Here is a 19,298-nt window from a genome sequence, read left to right on the forward strand (position 1 = left end):
CTGAAGTTGCAAATCATGATACAATATAATGAATCCGTTCCCTTCAAATTATTTTGCTTTGTGAAATGAAATTCATGAAAGTTGTTGATGTTTATTCCTTCAAAATGGCTAGTATTTTATTGTTTTCAAAGTTGATAAACTATAATTTATCATTAATACATAATCATTAGAAAGTATCATGTATTGTTTATTCCAGAGAATTTTTAAATTCCTTACCTTCTGTATTTTCCTGGATTGTCATAAATTGCTCATAGAAACAATAATATATAATCTCAAGAAAGGAAGTTAATGTTTATTCAAGAATTATTTTTTTATTACTGCAGTTTCCATACTGTCATGAACTGATAACGGAAGCAATAATATTTAATAAAAATAAATAAAATAATGTTTGTTCAAGGAATTCTCCATTATCTGCAATTTACCAAACTTATAGTGTCATAAATCGTTTAGGTAAACCAATTTAGATTCGTAAGAAAGATCATGTTTATTCCAGATAATTTTTTTATTCCTTTTATTTTGCAATTTATTTAAGTTAACTTAAGTTGTTAATGGGGAAGTTAATAAACACTTACCTTAAGAAAACTGCAAATTTTTCTTTACTTCTAATAGGCTTTTGGGCATTACATCCTTCTGAACAAATGGCCACTCCTTATCATACTATTCACATCATCAAACTGCTGTCTGCTTAGTCAAAAGTAGTTCCTAAATTTTGCATCAGAGAATTCTGATGTTAAGGCAAATTCTCCGTGTGTACTTATTTTCTCCATGTACAGTGGTCCCTCGGTTAACGAATGGTTCGATTAATGAAATTTCGGTTAATGAATTACCTCCCATAAGGATCTTCAATTCGGTTAACGAACAAAACTTCTATTAACAAAATCCTTAAGACAAACATGTTTTGTTGTGAGCATCAGCTGATGGGCTAGTCCGCCAATTCAGTAATCTGTTCTATGTTTACATTCGTTTCCAGTGGAGTAAATATCAAGAAAATTGTGCTCTTTAATATTTTTGCATTTTTTATATTAAAATTATTGATCATTTTGAAATTTAGTTCACATATTGATAATATACAGTGCAGAAATTATTATGAAACATGAAAGGCATTAGAACCAAAGCACTCTGTAAAGAATATGGCATGTCATCATCGACTGCCTCTACAATCAGCGGTTTAATATGTAAACAAAGCTGCCGGGAACACAACATGCACACCTCAAAGTAAGTTAAAATAAAGTATTCTATTGTTTTTATTTATTATTGTACAGTATACTGTACAGTACAGTACTGTACAGTACAGTATTTTGTTTATATTTAATGTTTTGTTAATTCTATTACCAGTACACTATACAGTACTTTGTATGTATACTTTTTCTGTGAGTTGGAACCAATTCCCCAATATGCCATTGAAATAATAGATTCAGTTAACAAAATTTTCGGTTAACGAACGACTCTGTGGAACCAATTGTGTTCGTTAATCGAGGGACAACTGTATTGTAAGATCTCAAATTTCGTGTGATTTCATTTCGCATTTTTGTTTTTCGCTAGCACTACCTAATGTAACCAAGCCTTATATTTGGCGTAAAATATTGTGAGTTTTGCGAGATCCAGCAAGCTGAATGCTGGCCACTGTCTTGAATGATATCACAGCCCTCATACCAGTTTCAGTCATTTCTGCTACAACGCATGTTTTGTTAACACGAATTGGTTGTAATGTGATTGATGAATAGGCCCTGTTTGTAAAACACAAACTTTTGCATACTAATGTTGGCTATAGCGTGATTCCATCCTCAACGTTTTAAGCCGGGCACTGGGTAATGCAATGTTTACAGTTCACGTTTGACATCACATGTTTAATTGATTCGTGTCTTTTGTTTGAAATGTTTTTTTGAGAGTTACCCTGTAAATTTTTATTTTATTTTTTGCAAATTTATCTGTTACCCATAAATACTGTATGAAAAGAATAAGTAAAAAGAATGTTCGCAGTGAGGACTAATAATGGTTTACACCAGCGCTCTCTGTTTACATCACGTGATCAGTTGAATCGCACGGTTTCTGTAAAGACTGTCAAGGGGGATACAGGCCACGGTGACGATGCATTCATTCTTCATGACTGAGAATAGTGAGCATTTTCGACCAAAAGCATCAGCGGATGGCATCGGGCTGCTTTTCTCACTTGCATCAGACCAGTTGCTTCTTAGTTTAGCTGAGAGTTCCACTTTTTGTGATTTTTACATGAGGCTGAGCCAAAGCTTGTGTTTCCTGCCTGAACCACCATCAGAAATGTTCTTCTCCCAGAATACATATGCAAAATGGAAGCTGCTTTGAGAGTAGAACTGAAGGAGCTTAGAAGAAATTATTTAACACTTGATCTTTGGACAAATTGACAGATGATTTCCTTTCTTGGTGTTACTGTTCATTATGTCAACACATATTTTTTTTTTTTACGGGGGATTAGCCCACCCGGGCACAGGTCACTGACCCACATCAGGGCCTCTCGGACGAAAATATAATAATTATAATAATAATAATAATAATAATAATAATAATAATAATAATAATAATAATAATAATTAATAAAATAAATAAAAATTATAATAATAATAATAATAATAATAATCAATAAAATTAATAAAATTATAATAATAATAAGCTGAAGTTCTCGGGCCATTGCGAGAAGAAGGTAAATCAGGCAAATAAATTATTGGGTCTTATAAGAAGGTCGTTCAGATATCTGGACTGTCTGTTCTTCGTTACGATCTTCAAGAGTGAAGTGCTTCCCCATCTGGAGTACTGTCACCCGGTCTGGTCCCCGAGATATGCTAGGGACTGTCAGTTGGTTGAAAATGTTCAAAGGGGGGCCACCAGACTGGTGCCCGCACTTCGGCACCTCAGCTACCCTGAGAGATTGGAGCGCCTGAACTTGCCTAGCTTATACTACAGACGGGCAAGGAGTAACCTAATTGAGGTGTATAAGCATCTCGGGGCACTACTCAGTTGAGTGTCCTTACTTGGAGCTGGCTGACGCTCGCCCCACAAGGGGTCACAGCTCAAGATTGAAGAAGTCGCAAGTCCAGAAAACTGTGAGGGCAAGCTCTTTTGGAGTGAGAGTTGTGAACTCTTGGAACAATTTATCAGAAAGTGTTGTGACGGCACCGAGTGTGAGCTCTTTCAAGATCAAACTTGACTAACACTGGAGCAGGTTCAGGTACATTCAGGAGCCGATGCATGCCCAGTACTTGCCAACAGTGCGTAACAGAGACGTGACCGATCTACCAAGCGGCTAACGAGTCGATCATTTGGTGAAGAGGTTAAAAGAAAAGGAAAAGCAATGGAGACGTCACCGATCGTCTAAGCGGCTAACGAGCTGATCATTGGTGAAGAGGATAAAAGTAGGTAAATGTACATTCAACTATGACAATCAGTGTCATGGGTCAGGTGAATTTCTTATGTCTATTTTTAATCTAATCAGAGATTGAGCTTGCCAGGAAAAAGTGAAATGGACGTCAAATACACACACTAACAACTGTACTTCTCCGGCAACCGCAAACCACAACCAAGGAACTCTTCCTGGGGAGCCGTTAGGTCTTGGAGATTTTGGGTTTGACAGAATCTTTTCAGGAGATTAATGACTTTCTTAAATAGACAACTGACAACTAAACTACAAATATCAGATTCTCTGATGTTTGGGCATCAAAATAATCTAACTTCAGTAGCACTTGGAAACTCATGGTTATCCCCATGGATGATATAAGGACATGCGACTCATAATGGTAGACTTGACACTCACTTAACAAGTTTTACCAACAATAAAGACAGTTGAAGCTTTCAACATCACTTACAAGGGATTTTGAATGTTTCATCTGTAATCAGACATATCTAATTTGCCTTAACATATACCACTGCAGTTACAATTTCAAATTTTGTGTCGTTATATTAAGGAATAACGAAGTCTAGGGTGCATTCTAAGATACAGAGAAAACGAAGGGGTCAGACGTCTTGAAGTGATGAGAAAACGAACGCCTTAGACGGGGAACTCAATAAAGATGGCATAGCAACATGCTCCGTGGGCTATTGAGCGTAATATGAATCGTCTGATTTTACGTTAACTAACATGTACGACCGCGGTCATTACAATAGTGAGTGTTGCGTGGAAGCGTCAAGATATGTACGTTTATTTTCTATAATTAAATTATATGGGTACATTTACTTTTCACTGTGCTAACGTATATTTACACTATTTACACACGCATATGCCGATGACTACAATAATGAAAGTACCTGTTTGTCTGGGTAGGTATGAGGTCCTTGAACACCCCATCAAAAAATAACTGAAAGTAATCAAGCAGGCTAGACTTTTTGTTTATTGAACAAGTGTCACTAAAACCACTGTGTTCCTGGTCAAAATCAGACACTTTTGGTATAAAATCACGAGCATCAGACCACACAATCCCGGGAGTTCCTTGAACCGGGGCTCCAGTATCATTGTACTTTTCTTTATCATCATTATCCTCATCATCACCTTCATTATCCTCATCCTCATGATCATTATCCTCATTATTACCCTCATTGTGTTCATAATCACCATCATTGTCCTGATCATCACCATCATTAGTCTCACCATTACTATCTTTGTTTTCACCATCACCATCATTATCCTCATCATCACCATCATTGTCCTCATCAATACTGTTATTATCCTCTTCATCACTATCATTATCCCCTTCATCATGATCATTATCCTCATTCTCTCGTCATCATCACCAACATTACAGTATGCTTCTCATCATCACCATCATTTTTCTTATCCTCACCATTATTGTTTTTAACATTATTATTGTCTATCCTTTCACTGTCATTATTCTCTCCTCCTTCGTCGTCATCATTATTATTGTCTCTGTCTCATCATCACCACCACCATTATTATTTCTGTCTACTCATCACCATCATTATTGTTTGTGTCTCCTCGTCATCACCATCATTATTGTTTATGTCTCCTCGTCATCACCATCATTATTGTTTATGTCTCCTCGTCATCACCATCATTATTGTTTATGTCTCCTCGTCATCACCATCATTATTGTTTCTGTCTCCTCGTCATCACCATCATTATTGTCTCTCTCCTCTTCATCACCGTATTTATTGTTTATGTCTCCTCTTCATCACCATCACCATTATTATTTCTGTCTCCTCGTCATCACCATCATTATGTTTCTGTCCTCGTCATCACCATCATTATTGTTTCTGTCTCCTCGCCATCACCATTATTATTGTTTCTGTCTCCTCGTCAATACCATCATTATTGTTTATGTCTCCTCTTCATCACCATCACCATTATTATTTCTTGCCCTCACCATCATTATTGTTTCTGTCTCGTCATCACCATCATTATTGTCTCTTCTCCTTCATCACCATCACCTGCCTCACATTTCAGTGTTCTCACCTTCCCTAAGCCTTGATGTTGTCCCAGTTTGTCTTGTGGGTTTAAACAACAACCATTGTAGTTTCAGGTGAACGAACCCTCAGTAATGTATGACTTTTTCCATTTTAGAAAATTTTAACCCCTTGAAACGATAACTTAGCCTCATTCAATATGATAATATAACCCTCTTTCATTACTATTATTAACTCCTTCATTATGAGAGCTTAACCCTTTGGTATGAATTGCTCAATAAGTAAGATGTATTAACTTCTGAATACAAGCACTTAACCCCATCTGTAGGATGGCTGAACCCTGTAGTACGATGACTTAACATCCTTGGTATGATATCCTCATCTCTTCAGTATGATGACCAATCTCCTGTAGTACTAAAGACTTAACCTCTTCAGTATGATGACCCATTCTGTAGTACTAAGACTTAACCTCTTCAGCATGATGACCTATCTCCCCTGTAGTACAAAGTCTAACCTCCTTCAGTATGACTCCACTTATCTCGTAGTATGACGACTTTACCTCTTCAGCATGATGACCTATCTCCTGTAGCACGTACATTCTAAACTCTTCGTTACGAGATGACTCATTCCTGGTAGTACAAAGTCTTAACTCTTCAGTATGATGGATCTCCATTTCGTAGTATGAAGACGTGAATCCCTTCAGTATGATGACCTATCTCCTGTAGTACGAAGACTTAACCTCTTCAGCATGATGACCTATCTCCTGTAGTACAAAGTCTTAACCTCTTCAGTATGATGACCTATCTCCTGTAGTATGATGACTTAACCTCTTCAGTATGATGACCTATCTCCTGTAGTACAAAGTCTTAACCTCTATAGTATGACGACCTATCTCCTGTAGTATGATGACTTAACCTCTTCAGTATGATGACCTATCTCCTGTAGTATGATGACTTAACCTCTTCAGTATGATGACCTATCTCCTGTAGTATGATGACTTAACCTCTTCAGTATGATGACCTATCTCCTGTAGTACGAAGACTTAACCTCTTCAGAATGATGACCTATCTCCTGTAGTACGAAGACTTAACCTCTTCAGCATGATGACCTATCTCCTGTAGTACGAAGACTTAACCTCTTCAGCATGATGACCTATCTCCTGTAGTACAAAGTCTTAACCTCTTCAGTATGATGACCTATCTCCTGTAGTATGATGACTTAACCTCTTCAGTATGATGACCTATCTCCTGTAGTACGAAGACTTAACCTCTTCAGCATGATGAACTATCTCCTGTAGTACAAAGTCTTAACCTCTTCAGTATGATGACCTATCTCCTGTAGTATGATGACTTAACCTCTTCAGTATTATGACCTATCTCCTGTAGTACGAAGACTTAACCTCTTCAGCATGATGACCTATCTCCTGTAGTACAAAGTCTTAACCTCTTCAGTATGATGACCTATCTCCTGTAGTATGATGACTTAACCTCTTCAGTATGATGACCTATCTCCTGTAGTACGAAGACTTAACCTCTTCAGTATGATGACCTATCTCCTGTAGTACAAAGTATTAACCTCTTCAGTATGGTGACCTATCTCCTGTAGTATGATGACTTAACCTCTTCAGTATGATGACCTATCTCCTGTAGTACGAAGACTTAACCTCTTCAGTATGATGACCTATCTCCTGTAGTACGAAGACTTAACCTCTTCAGTATGATGACCTATCTCCTGTAGTACGAAGACTTAACCTCTTCGGTATGATGACCTATCTCCTGTGGTGATGACTTAACCTCTTCAGTATGATGACCTATCTCCTGTAGTACGGAGCTTAACCTCTTCAGTATAGTGAGCTATCTCCTGTAGTCACGAAGACTTAACCTCTTCAGTATGATGACCTATCTCCTGTAGTATGATGACTTAACCTCTTCAGTATGATGACCTATCTCCTGTAGTACTAAGACTTAACCTCTTCGGTATGATGACCTATCTCCTGTAGTATGATGACTTAACCTCTTCAGTATGATGACCTATCTCCTGTAGTAACGAAGACTTAACCTCTTCAGTATGATGACCTATCTCCTGTAGTACGAAGACTTAACCTCTTCAGTATGATGACCTATCTCCTGTAGTATGATGACTTAACCTCTTCAGTATGATGACCTATCTCCTGTAGTACGAAGACTTAACCTCTTCAGTATGATGACATATCTCCTGTAGTATGATGACTTAACCTCTTCAGTATGATGACCTATCTCCTGTAGTATGATGACTTAACCTCTTCAGCATGATGACCTATCTCCTGTAGTACGAAGACTTAACCTCTTCAGTATGATGACCTATCTCCTGTAGTACGAAGACTTAACCTCTTCAGTATGATGACCTATCTCCTGTAGTATGATGACTTAACGCCGTGACCGCAATGACTTTATCCCTTCAGTGCGATAAGTAACATCTCCAGTATATTTTAATCGCATCAGTTAGATGACTTAACGCTTTGAGAACGATAACTTAACCTCTTGACTACGATGACAATAATGCCTTAGCGCAATATCATATATTCTAGGAAACAGGTCATCGCACTGGAGGGTTAACAGTTATCATATACCACGATGACTTGTTAACTGAGAACAACGCACGACGAGACGGGGTTAAGTGACAGGAGTGTGATGCACGCTAATCTTTTATCATTATTGGTATCACAGTCTGCATAAGTGGGCTGGATTTATGCAAGATTACAAAGATTATAAAGTAGATAAAATAAAGTTTATTCAAGCAGCCTTCGCCTTACAGTGAGATAAAGAAATTGTTTGAGCTGTTTGCTGTAAATATACAAATTCAAGTAATATGACTGCCTTTGTTCTCAGACTCCTCAAATACGAAGTAAATTAGTTATTTTTATAAGTAAAGGATAGAGTAAAAATGTATAAGGTGTTTACTACTTTATTATATTTTAATTCTTAGACATAATGTGGTATTTAGAAGATAAAAGGGGAGACTCATATCCACACTTACTGCCCTGGTCCTAAGCTGGTCTACCCTGACAGGACCTCAAATAGGCATGTTTACTGCCTCTGATAATTCATAATTTTTGGGGGACAGTAATGCACATATAAACATTTATTTTTTATTATAGATTTTTACTGCGCGATTGAAGGGACAACAACTGTTACATGAAGTATGACATTATACCTCGTAGTCCATATTTTTTTGTATTTTTTGTAATGCAACTTGTTCATTCGTAAATATATATATGTACAGATATAACTTTATAGGCATTGGCAGGTAACAGTTTGTAATTAACTTGTTTTAAGTGTGAGATGTTTTCACAAATTTCTTCTTAAATCAGAAGAAGCAGCGGTAAGCCTTTTGTATTGTTTTAGTTAATTGTCAAATGTCAGTACATAACCATATTTACCACGGTTCTCTGAGGCATCGTACTGGCGAAGCTGGAAGTTAGAGGCGTCCGGCCTGGTGCCTGTTGCCGATGGCGAGAAGGAAGATGATGAGGACCTTGTTGAGGCAGTTCTAGTGGAGGGAGACGGGAAACTGCCTTGAGGTTGTGCAGTGAAGGAAGTAGAAGATGACACCGCTGTGCCGGGGGCCGCTGGGCTGCGGAAGGTGGCAGATGATGGAGAGCGAGATGGAGGAGGACCACGTGAAGTTGACACTTCCTCAGTTTCAAAGCCGATGCCCTCACCTGCCCGGAATCGGTGAGTGCGTCGAGTGCCGTCATCGTCTACCACTGTGTAAGTGCCACGGACATTGCCGTCGGCGTCTGCGCTCTCTGAGCGTGAATATTGCTCCGAGTCAAAGGCGAAGTTATAGGAGGCATCAGCGTTGGAATCAGCGAGAGGGTCGACGAAGGGGACCTCTTGAACAGGGACGATTCTACCTGTTGGTTGACCGGAGGGTGCTCCTGGAACCTCGGGTCCTACAGGAATGTGATCACCCTTAGCAATAAATCCTGTACGGGACCCAGCTTCATATTCAATAGCTCGTCGCTGTCCATCATCAGCAACAAAGTCGAAGTTTCCCACCACGTTGTTGTCTCTGTCACCTGATTCTGCTCGTGAGTGACTGGACGTTTCGTAAGCAAATGAATAACTTCCGTCAGGTGACTGTTGGCTGCGAGTATTGGCAGGTTCGAACTGACCTGTGTATGGGCGTGCTGAGGGACGTGAGGACGGGGAGCTGTACTGAGTTTGTGAGCTTGTGAAGCCGGGAAGACGTGGAGCAGATGGTGAGCGAGAGAAAGTTGGGGTGCTAGAGACGGAAGAAGGTAGGGACGCTGATGGACTGCGGTAAGGGGTTTGTGATGATGAAAATGCAGATGATGTAGTTTGAGACCCGGAGTGTGACTGTGGTGCTCGTGGAAGGTGATCGCCTCGAGCCAGGAATCCCGTGTCACTTCCAGCTTCGTAAGTGACACTGCGTCTGACACCGTCGTCAGCCACGAAAGAAAATTTTCCATCAACATTGAGGTTAGCGTCAGCAGACTCAGAACGTGAGTGATCACCAGCGTCGAAGGAAAAAGAATAAGAAGGATCTGAGCTTCCAGTACTTCTTTGGAAAGACACGGGCCCTGCTGGGGTGCCTGAAGGTGTGCTGAAGGGACGAGATGGAGCTCCTGAAGCTGTAGATGCTCTGAAGGAGGCAGAGGATGCTGGAGAAGTAGGTCGCAAACTAGAAGAAGGGAACGCTGCAGGAAAAGAGGAGAGTCTGGTCGCTGCTGGAGTGGACGCAGGATCTTCTGGTGCCTGCGGTAGATCGTCACCCTCGACAACAAAACCAGTGCCACGACCGGCTGTGTAAGTGTAGGTTCGTGTGCGACCTTCTTCGTCAGTGTAAGTGTAAGAGCCACGCACATTACCGTTTGAATCACTTTGTTCGCTACGTGTCTGACCTTCTCCAGCGAACTGGAAGCCATATGAGGCATCGGCGTTTGGATCAGCAAGGGGGTCGGTGAATGAAGGGCGAGCACGAGCCTCAGCGTGGGCACGAGCAAAGTCAGGATGCGGGACAGGGAGATGGGCACCCTTGGGCTGGAATCCACCCTCATCAGCTACATACTGGAGGTGAATATTGTTGCCTTCAGGGTCCCTGTAGCCGAAGTTTCCATCTACCTGACCAACCCTGGATGAACGAGCACCCTCGAAGGCTCCCTCACCGGTGTCATAGCCGTACTTGAAGGTTCCATCAGCGTGTTGAACATAGTACTGGGAACGTCGTCCAGTGCCCACATGCGGAATTTTGTAAGCACTTTCGTCGGGCCGAGGCGAACTAAGCGTGCTAACCGCTAGTGCGGACAACAGCGCCTGCAACGGAGATTGATATTAATCATATTCTGTTCATAAAAGATAATGCATATATAAAGTGAGAGGAGACTAAATAATGAATATTGCATTTTATATCTGTTCTGATCACGGTGAGCCATATCTATTCCTGGAAGTTTCATTTTGTTTAATCTGTCGGTGAACTTATTGAAATTCTAGAACCTCGATAGGCATTTATTTCGTTAAAGCTTTGTTTTTGAACTTATTTTAATAAGAATCTGCATCAGGATTATAAATGAGAAAAGTCTTATCTGCGCCTGTTATTAAAGCAATGAAACGAATAGGAGCAAAAACAATTATTGTTGATGACATTTATCAGCATTCAGATGCAGACAATGATTGACGTACAAATACCAACACTGAATATGTTCTAATTAATTATAAATTCAGAAAACAATATTTGCTCCAATAGACGAAGTAACTGTTATACAGATTAAAATCTTGTAGCTATACAGATTACTGCCAAGCTGAATATTACAAAATGTTCCGCATCTATAAGAACGAAGACAACAAATATATAAAGGCTTAAAGATCAAGAAATAAATTTAAACCAACCAAACCTTCGGACAACCTAATGTCTAATTGGAAATCATCAAGGTGAACGACGAAAACATAGAGATGAAACATCGAGATAAAAACTAAAGAGCCCGTGTATAACTACTAGAGAGAAGTTTTGTGATTTATCAAATAGTTCACAACTTGAAGCCTCGGTAAAGAGGTGTATTAAAGCGTAAATGTAGATAGTAAGGGTATAGAGTCCGAAAAATATTTAGGCATCAGGAAGAGGTAATATAACAGTAAGGAGAACTCGTTAGAAAACTGTGCTTGCTAGTGAAACTAACCACAAACAAATATTATTATGAACATGGAAATATTAAATTATCGTATAGCAGCATTAAAGTACGTGCAACCCCAAACAAAATATTCATAAAAGTTATACTCAAGAGATTAAATAAATGTATTCAGGAAGTTAGAAAATCACGTTGTTTAATGGTGTGACATCTAGCAAAGAGTGAAGATCTCGAGGAATGCACTGGTTGTGGGATTGGCAGGGCATCCAGCCAGGGTGGAGGGGAGGGAGAAAATGAAGGAATACGTTTAGAAGACATTAACTTAAACATAAACGTAAGAAGACGTGGCCGTCAACCTATGTGCTGGATGGAGTTGTCTTACCAACAACAAGAGTGAGACACGAGAATGACGGGGGTCTTTCAGGGTCACATAACCTAGACGAGCGAGTAAGTGTTTATATTTATTTAAATTAAAGGTTTAAGATCTCTTTTATCGCCATCTGCTAGTAATTGCAAGAATCAGCGCAACAGTCAGTCAGGGTTGTGGTGGACATACCAAGCTAGTCCAGGGCGCCATGGTGTGGTGGGCGTGAGGGTGAAGACGGTGTGGTGGCCGGAGGTGGTGTGGTGGATGTGTGTGCTGTTCACCTCTTATATACCAGATTCTCAGGCATGATGGCGGTCGTCCTTGCTCTTCTTGCCCGTTATCTTGTGTCGCGCCACTGACTGATCCGGATTTCACCCCGTCTTTCAGCGCCAGCAATGACCCGTGCTAATCCTTCTCTTGTTGGGAGGCTTTCATGATATTTTATTTTTTCACTTTGCGGAGCTAGGTCAATGAACGCCTTACCTGATATTTAGCAATTGGAGAAAATTTCTCTAGCTACCTCGCCCCACCTACGTTATGTGTTCTTCACTGCAGCCTTTAAGTCAAACACTCACTAACACAGCCTAAAGATTCTTGATTCTAGGTCATCTTTGAATAGTACAATATATGTCTTGAGTGATTATGAATTGGTCATCAGCTGTGTAAAAGCGAAGTGAAGAAATCTTTCAGGGAGTGAGTGAGTGAATCAGTCAATTAATAGTGGGATTTAGAAAGGCATTTCCTGTAGCTGAAAATATTTAGGGTTTTTCAAAGTAATTATAATACTTTTGTCGCACACATTTAATGCTTTTAAGGAAACGCTGTTAATTTGCATGTGGTTAACGTGAACATTATTTTACTATTTCATCGTAGAAAATAACATATCTTCTATTCTGTACACTCAAATCTTGATTTTCGCATTCCTAATGAATTAATCAAATCAGCAGAGGATATTTATCGACTAAAACTTCGTATTAATTATCATAAGCTGGTGAAGTCATAATATATTGACTACATTCGCCGAAACAGGAGTTAGAAAAGTCTATCGTCTCCTTCTCTTCCCCCAAAAGTAAAATTTCACAATAGTTTGAAAAAACAAACAAACAAAGTTTGTTGTGTTATCATTTAACATAAATCTTGTGTCTGTAGTCCATGTATCATTAATTCCTGAAGCTTTCTTCCAATATGAACATAAGTAAAGAGATGAAGCATTAGCCGGCTATTGTAGAATAGCGCGTGTCTTATCTCAGGCTTCGCCATCAAGTGAGCGTAGGTAAAAAACTTCAAGATGTGGTATAGGTTTCTTAAAACTTCAGTATTTTACCCAGGCGACTAAGTATCTTCCTAGTTTATCATTTATTCGAATTTATTTGAAATGCCACACAAAATGAGCAATATGCATTGTGTATAGGTATAGTTGCGTGATTAAGACTTCAATGTACTTCACGTTTTTGTTAAATAGTAATAACTTTTCGGTTTTAGTGTTATAATCTAATGGTAAATATGCTTTGTTTCATATAAGAAGCACTGACTATTATAAAATACCAATAATATATATGAATTTGATTATGTTAGGATAGGTTAGGTTAGTATAGTGTAAAGGCCTGGGACTTAGGGATGGAAATCCCTTACCAGACTAATGAGGATCTTAATAAAGGAAAGTCAAGGACCATGGTTGACCGAGGAATAACAAACAACCGTTTGTGATCTCTTTACTATAAAAATATAACACAAGACTCTGACACCACTCAATAAACATCAAGTAACAATTACGGGAGTCAAAGAATTAATGCAGTAAACAGTTAATGGAGTCAAACAATTAAGGGAAGCAAACAATTAAAGGAAGCAAACAATTAATGGGAGTCAGCAATTAAAGGAATCAAACAATAGAATCAAACAATGAACAGATATTTCTTTCGGCAGTGGCCCTGGGGAAGGTTCTGGAACACAGTGATCCGCTCTTGGGGGGGGGGAGGAAGCGTCCGTTCAACTCCTCACTCGAGCGACAGCAGCCGATGTCTTGATACAGCAGACGAAACACCGGGGCACAGACGGTGGAGAGGACCTGGCGGTCGTGGCGGCAGCTGTAGTGGTTGATGTCTAGAGAATTGACAGTTGATAGGTGAAGGTCTGGGAAAACGGCCCACGAGTCCAGGACCTATGATGAGATCACAGCCAGAATTTGACGAGCAGTGGGGTAGCTAGGGCTTCGACAGGGAGTTTGAGGAGGATATTTTAGGTCAGTTGCAGGACCATCAGCACCTGCTCCAGCCGCTCCCACGGACTGACTTCACTAGACTGGTGGACGGAGGCTACCTGACGGAGCGCATAGTTCCTGCAGATATGTCAGCCGTCATAAAAGGGTTTAAAAACAAATCACCTGGTCAAAGTCACATTAACAAGAAGATCCTGGCCCAACTCCCCGACAACATGATAGAGAGGCTTGCTCATATATGCAACGCCTGCCTCGCATCTGGACACTTCCCTAAGATGTTCAAAATCGCCGTTATTCGCCTCACACCAAAAGCAGGGAAGCCTCCAAGCAAAGTCGAAAACTTTCTACCAATATCGCTGCTAGAGGTACCTGCCAAAATCCTCGAAAAAATAGTCAATAAGTGATTGCGGATGTATCTGGAGGACGAAGACGTGCATAATCCCCGCCAGTTCGGCTTCCGCCAATACAAAGGCACATCCACCGCCATAGCTCAGGACTACGAGCAGATCGCCACTGCCATGACTGGCCGCCTGCAGTGCAATATAGTACTGAGGGACGTCAGCAAGGCGTTTGACAAAGTTTGGCACGCGGGGCTGCAGTATAAGATCATACAACTGGGGCTACCCGAAAATCTGACGCGCCTGCTGTGCAACTTCATTATGGACCGCAGAGCCAAAATCAAGATGCAAGAACATTTTGGAGAAGAATTGTCACTATCGAGCGGCGTGCCTCAGGGCTCTTGTCTCTCACCAACCCTTTACACACTCTACACGGCTGACCTGCCACCCCCAATCGTCGGCAGCGAGTACTTCATGTATGCCGACGATGTAACACAGATCGTCACCTGCCCAGGAAGGTCCACAGCAAGGATGGCGCGACTCACTGCTCGGGCAATAGAGGAGATCTCGGAGTATGAAAATAAATGGAAAATAAAAACAAACAAAACGAAATTTGAGGTCATACCCATAGCCAAATTCAAGCCGACCCCAATGACGATCGACGACGAAGAGATTGAGTACTCTAAACAAGGCAGGTTGCTCGGCTTCATCATTTTTCGGAAAGGCATCATTCCCCACATGAAGGACAGACTAAATAAAGCCAAAGTCGCCGCAGCCAAATTAAAACGTTTTAAATTGATGCCTGAGAAGATACAAGTTCACCTGTACAAGGCGCTTGTGAGGCCTGTGTTGGAGTACCCATCTATACCACTCGTCACACTCGGGAAGACTAGACTACAACAACTACAGAGCTTCCAAAACAAGTGTTTGAGGTCAGCCAGTGGCCAAGCGCCACCCTACCAGGAGACAATGGAAACTATCCACCTAAGAAATAAAACAGAGGCCCTCAACTTCAGGTTCCATCGCCTAGGGAAGAAGGTTTGGGACAGGGTCCTGGACGACCCTCACAGCCCAGACCACCTACGCGGGGAAGACATCAACGGAGGTAGACCCCACGCCTGGTGGCCCCGGAGTCTGCCCGCACTACAACAACCCAACCCGCGATCCATCTATGTCCGCCACAGTGATCGACCTTAGATTATAACTTAGATGATATAAATTCACATTTAACAAGTCACAATCAAGTGAGTCCATAACGTAATACAGTATAAGATGTTAATAAACTTGTAATTGTAAAATCAATCTAGTCATTGTCTACTAAAATAACCATTGTGCAACCTCATTCTAAATCCTAGGTTAGCTTAGTTAGCCAACAAACTCTGTCATATGTAAAACAAGGGGTGTCGTCCCCCTCTGTTTAACTCATTAAACTTCTTTTCCAACCTTTTCCCCCACGACTATATGTTGTGACTTCTCCATCCCTCATGTCTGGCTGTGCCTTGAGCCCCAGCATGCCTTCCAGCCTTTCCCCACCTTAACCTAAATAACAAAAACAAAAGGTAGCCGCTGCCGTTCTCACCTCTGTCCAACCCCCTCATGTATTGGTCGCACCAGCCTTCGAGAGAGCAAGCAGCGGTAACGAGCAGGAAGATCGTTTCCGCCCTTACAGATAGGTTAGGTTACGTTGTGCACTGTTATACATGTCCTCACTGTAACACTAGATATATTGGCTGCACTATAAAGTTGTCACAACACAAGATTTGTGACCGTAAAGGTGTTTCATTACGAACACAACATCCACCTAGTAGCCATGCCTTCACCATTCAGGATTTAAAAGTACTATCATCTATGTCTTCCAGGACGGGCCTTGTAATCCTGCAGTCCCTTTATACTTCTAATGGTAAACCCATCCTAAACAACAGTTCTCCCTTTGCCATGCGTAAGTGGGCCTTTGTGGTTTGATCTATGGTTTAACAGTCGTTAGTACAATTTTCTTGATATTTTTGGTAATTATGTTATTATTTTCTTGTCTAATTATCCTCATTAAAGTGTTAGTGTTATAATAGTGTGTATTAAATCCTAATAATATTTGTTGTTTATTTTATCAGCCTTAATTGGTCTTATATGAGTTAATTTGTTTAGCACTGACGTTGGACAGAGAATTCTTCGAAATATCTGGTTGAAAGAAGAAAGGTGTAAGTTTTCGTATTGGTGATAATTTTCCTTATAAATATATATCATTATCCTTATCATCAACATCAATATCTCCATCATCAACATTATTATCCTCATCATCACCATTATTATCCACCATCATTATCCTCATCAATTTCATTATCCTCCTTTTCATCATCATCATCATCATCATCTTCATTATCATCATCACCATCTCCTTCATTATCCTCATTACTATCATTATCCTCATCCTTTTAATCATTATCTTCATCCTCATCACCTATATCCTCATCGTCACCATCATCGTACCCATCATTACTATCATTATCTTCCTTTTCATCATCAACATCATCATCATTATCATCATCATCATAGCCACCCTAATTATCTTCATCATCATCATTATCCTCGTCATCAACATCATTGTCGTCATCATCTCCATCTTTATTCTCATCATCACTATCATTATCGTCATAATTAACATCATAATTTTCATCCACACCATCATTATCCTCATCATCACCATCATTATTGTCTCTCTCTGCTCTTCATCACCATCATTATTGTTTATGTCTCCTCGTCATCACCATCATTATTGATTGTGTCTCCTCGTCATCACCATCATTATTGTTTATGTCTCCTCGTCATCACCATCATTATTGTTTCTGTCTCCTCGTCATCACCATCATTATTGTTTATGTCTCCTCGTCATCACCATCATTATTGTTTATGTCTCCTCGTCATTGCCATCATTATTGTTTGTCTCCTCGTCATCACCATCATTATTGTTTATGTCTCCTCGTCATCACCATCATTATTGTTTCTGTCTCCTCGTCATCACCATCATTATTGTTTCTGTCTCCTCGTCATCACCATCATTATTGTTTATGTCTCCTCGTCATCACCATCATTATTGTTTCTGTCTCCTCGTCATCACCATTATTATTGTTTCTGTCTCCTCGTCATCACCATCATTATTGTTTATGTTTCCTCGTCATCACCATCATTATTGTTTGTGTCTCCTCGTCATCACCATTATTATTGTTTCTGTCTCCTCGTCATCACCATCATTATTGTTTATGTCTCCTCTTCATCACCATTATTATTGTTTCTGTCTCCTCGTCATCACCATCATTATTGTTTCTGTCTCCTCGTCATCACCATCATTATTGTTTATGTCTCCTCGTCATCACCATTATTATTGTTTCTGTCTCCTCGTCATCACCATCATTATTGTTTCTGTCTCCTCGTCATCACCATCATTATTGTTTATGTCTCCTCGTCATCCGCCATGTTATTGACACTGTCATACCAGTCCATCACCATTATTATTGTTTCTGTCTCCTGGTCCATCGCCATCATTATTGTTTCTTATCTCTCCAGTCATCACCATCATTTATTGTTTATGTCTCCTCGTCATCACCATCATTGGCCGTTTGTATCCTCATATCACCATCATTATTGTTTCTGTCCTCGTCATCACCATCATTATTGTTTATGTCTCCTCGTCATCACCATCATTATTGTTTCTGTCTTCTCGTCATCACCATCATTATTGTTTCTGTCTCCTCGTCATCACCATCATTATTGTTTCTGTCTCCTCGTCATCACCATCATTATTGTTTATGTCTCCTCGTCATCACCATCATTATTGTTTCTGTCTTCTCGTCATCACCATCATTATTGTTTCTGTCTCCTCGTCATCACCATTATTATTGTTTCTGTCTCCTCGTCATCACCATCATTATTGTTTATGTCTCCTCTTCATCACCATCACCATTATTATTTCTGTCTCCTCGTCATCGCCATCATAATTGTTTATGTCTCCTCGTCATCGCCATCATAATTGTTTCTGTCTCCTCGTCATCACCATCATTATTGTTTCTGTCTCCTCGTCATCACCATCATTATTGTTTATGTCTCCTCGTCATCACCATCATTATTGTCTCTCTCTCTCCTCTTCATCACCATCACCATTATTATTTCTGTCTCCTCGTCATCACCAACATTATTGTCTCTCTCTCCTCTTTATTACCATCACCTGCCTCACATTTTCAGTGTTCTCACCTTCTCCTCTCTAAGCCTTGATGTTGTCCCAGTTTGTCTTGTGGGTTTAATACAATAAACTACTGTAGTTTCAGGTGAACGAACCCCTTCAGTACGATGACTTTTCCATTTTAGAAAATCTCTTAACCCCTTGAAAACGATAACTTAGCCCCATTCAATATGATAATATAACCCTTTCATTACTATTATTAACTCCTTCATTATGAGAGCTTAACCCCTTTGGTATTATGAATTTAACAATCAGTAAGATGTATTAACTTCTTGAATACAAGCACTTAACCCCATCTGTAGGATGGCTTAACCCCTGTAGTACGATGACTTAACATCCTTGTTATGATATCCTATCTCTTCAATATGATGACCAATCTCCTGTAGTACGAAGACTTAACCTCTTCAGCATGATGACCTATCTCCTGTAGTACAAAGTCTTAACCTCTTCAGTATGATGACCTATCTCCTGTAGTATGATGACTTAACCTCTTCAGTATGATGACCTATCTCCTGTAGTACGAAGACTTAACCTCTTCAGCATGATGACCTATCTCCTGTAGTATGATGACTTACCCTCTTCAGCATGATGACCTATCTCCTGTAGTACGAAGACTTAACCTCTTCAGCATG

The 19,298-nt window shown here is 40.1% G+C and overlaps 1 protein-coding gene across 1 annotated transcript; it reads right to left on the reverse strand.

The window, feature by feature from the left end:
* Positions 1 to 8,527: 8,527 nt before the first annotated feature.
* Positions 8,528 to 12,167, reverse strand: LOC121873515 (DNA-directed RNA polymerase II subunit RPB1-like). Its single transcript, XM_042377102.1, has 2 exons — positions 12,072 to 12,167; positions 8,528 to 10,706 (listed from the first exon to the last, which is right to left on the reverse strand). Exons 1-2 carry the CDS (start codon positions 12,090 to 12,092, stop codon positions 8,772 to 8,774), a joined length of 1,956 nt encoding a protein of 651 aa, XP_042233036.1. The 5' UTR covers positions 12,093 to 12,167; the 3' UTR covers positions 8,528 to 8,771.
* Between the last annotated feature and the right edge of the window lie 7,131 nt (positions 12,168 to 19,298).

The sequence above is a fragment of the Homarus americanus genome, unplaced genomic scaffold, assembly GCF_018991925.1.
Source record: "Homarus americanus isolate GMGI-L3 unplaced genomic scaffold, GMGI_Hamer_2.0 scaffold30858, whole genome shotgun sequence".
In the NCBI taxonomy this organism is placed as follows: Eukaryota; Metazoa; Arthropoda; class Malacostraca; order Decapoda; family Nephropidae; genus Homarus; species Homarus americanus.

Bases quoted from the DNA above. Each gene is read 5' to 3' on its own strand.
- LOC121873515 (XM_042377102.1), bottom strand. From the start codon at position 12,092: ATGGCGCCCTGGACTAGCTTG. The intron at 10,707-12,071 runs GTATGTCCACCA...TCTCCGTTGCAG, and splicing joins TGGCGCCCTGGACTAGCTTG to GCGCTGTTGTCCGCACTAGC.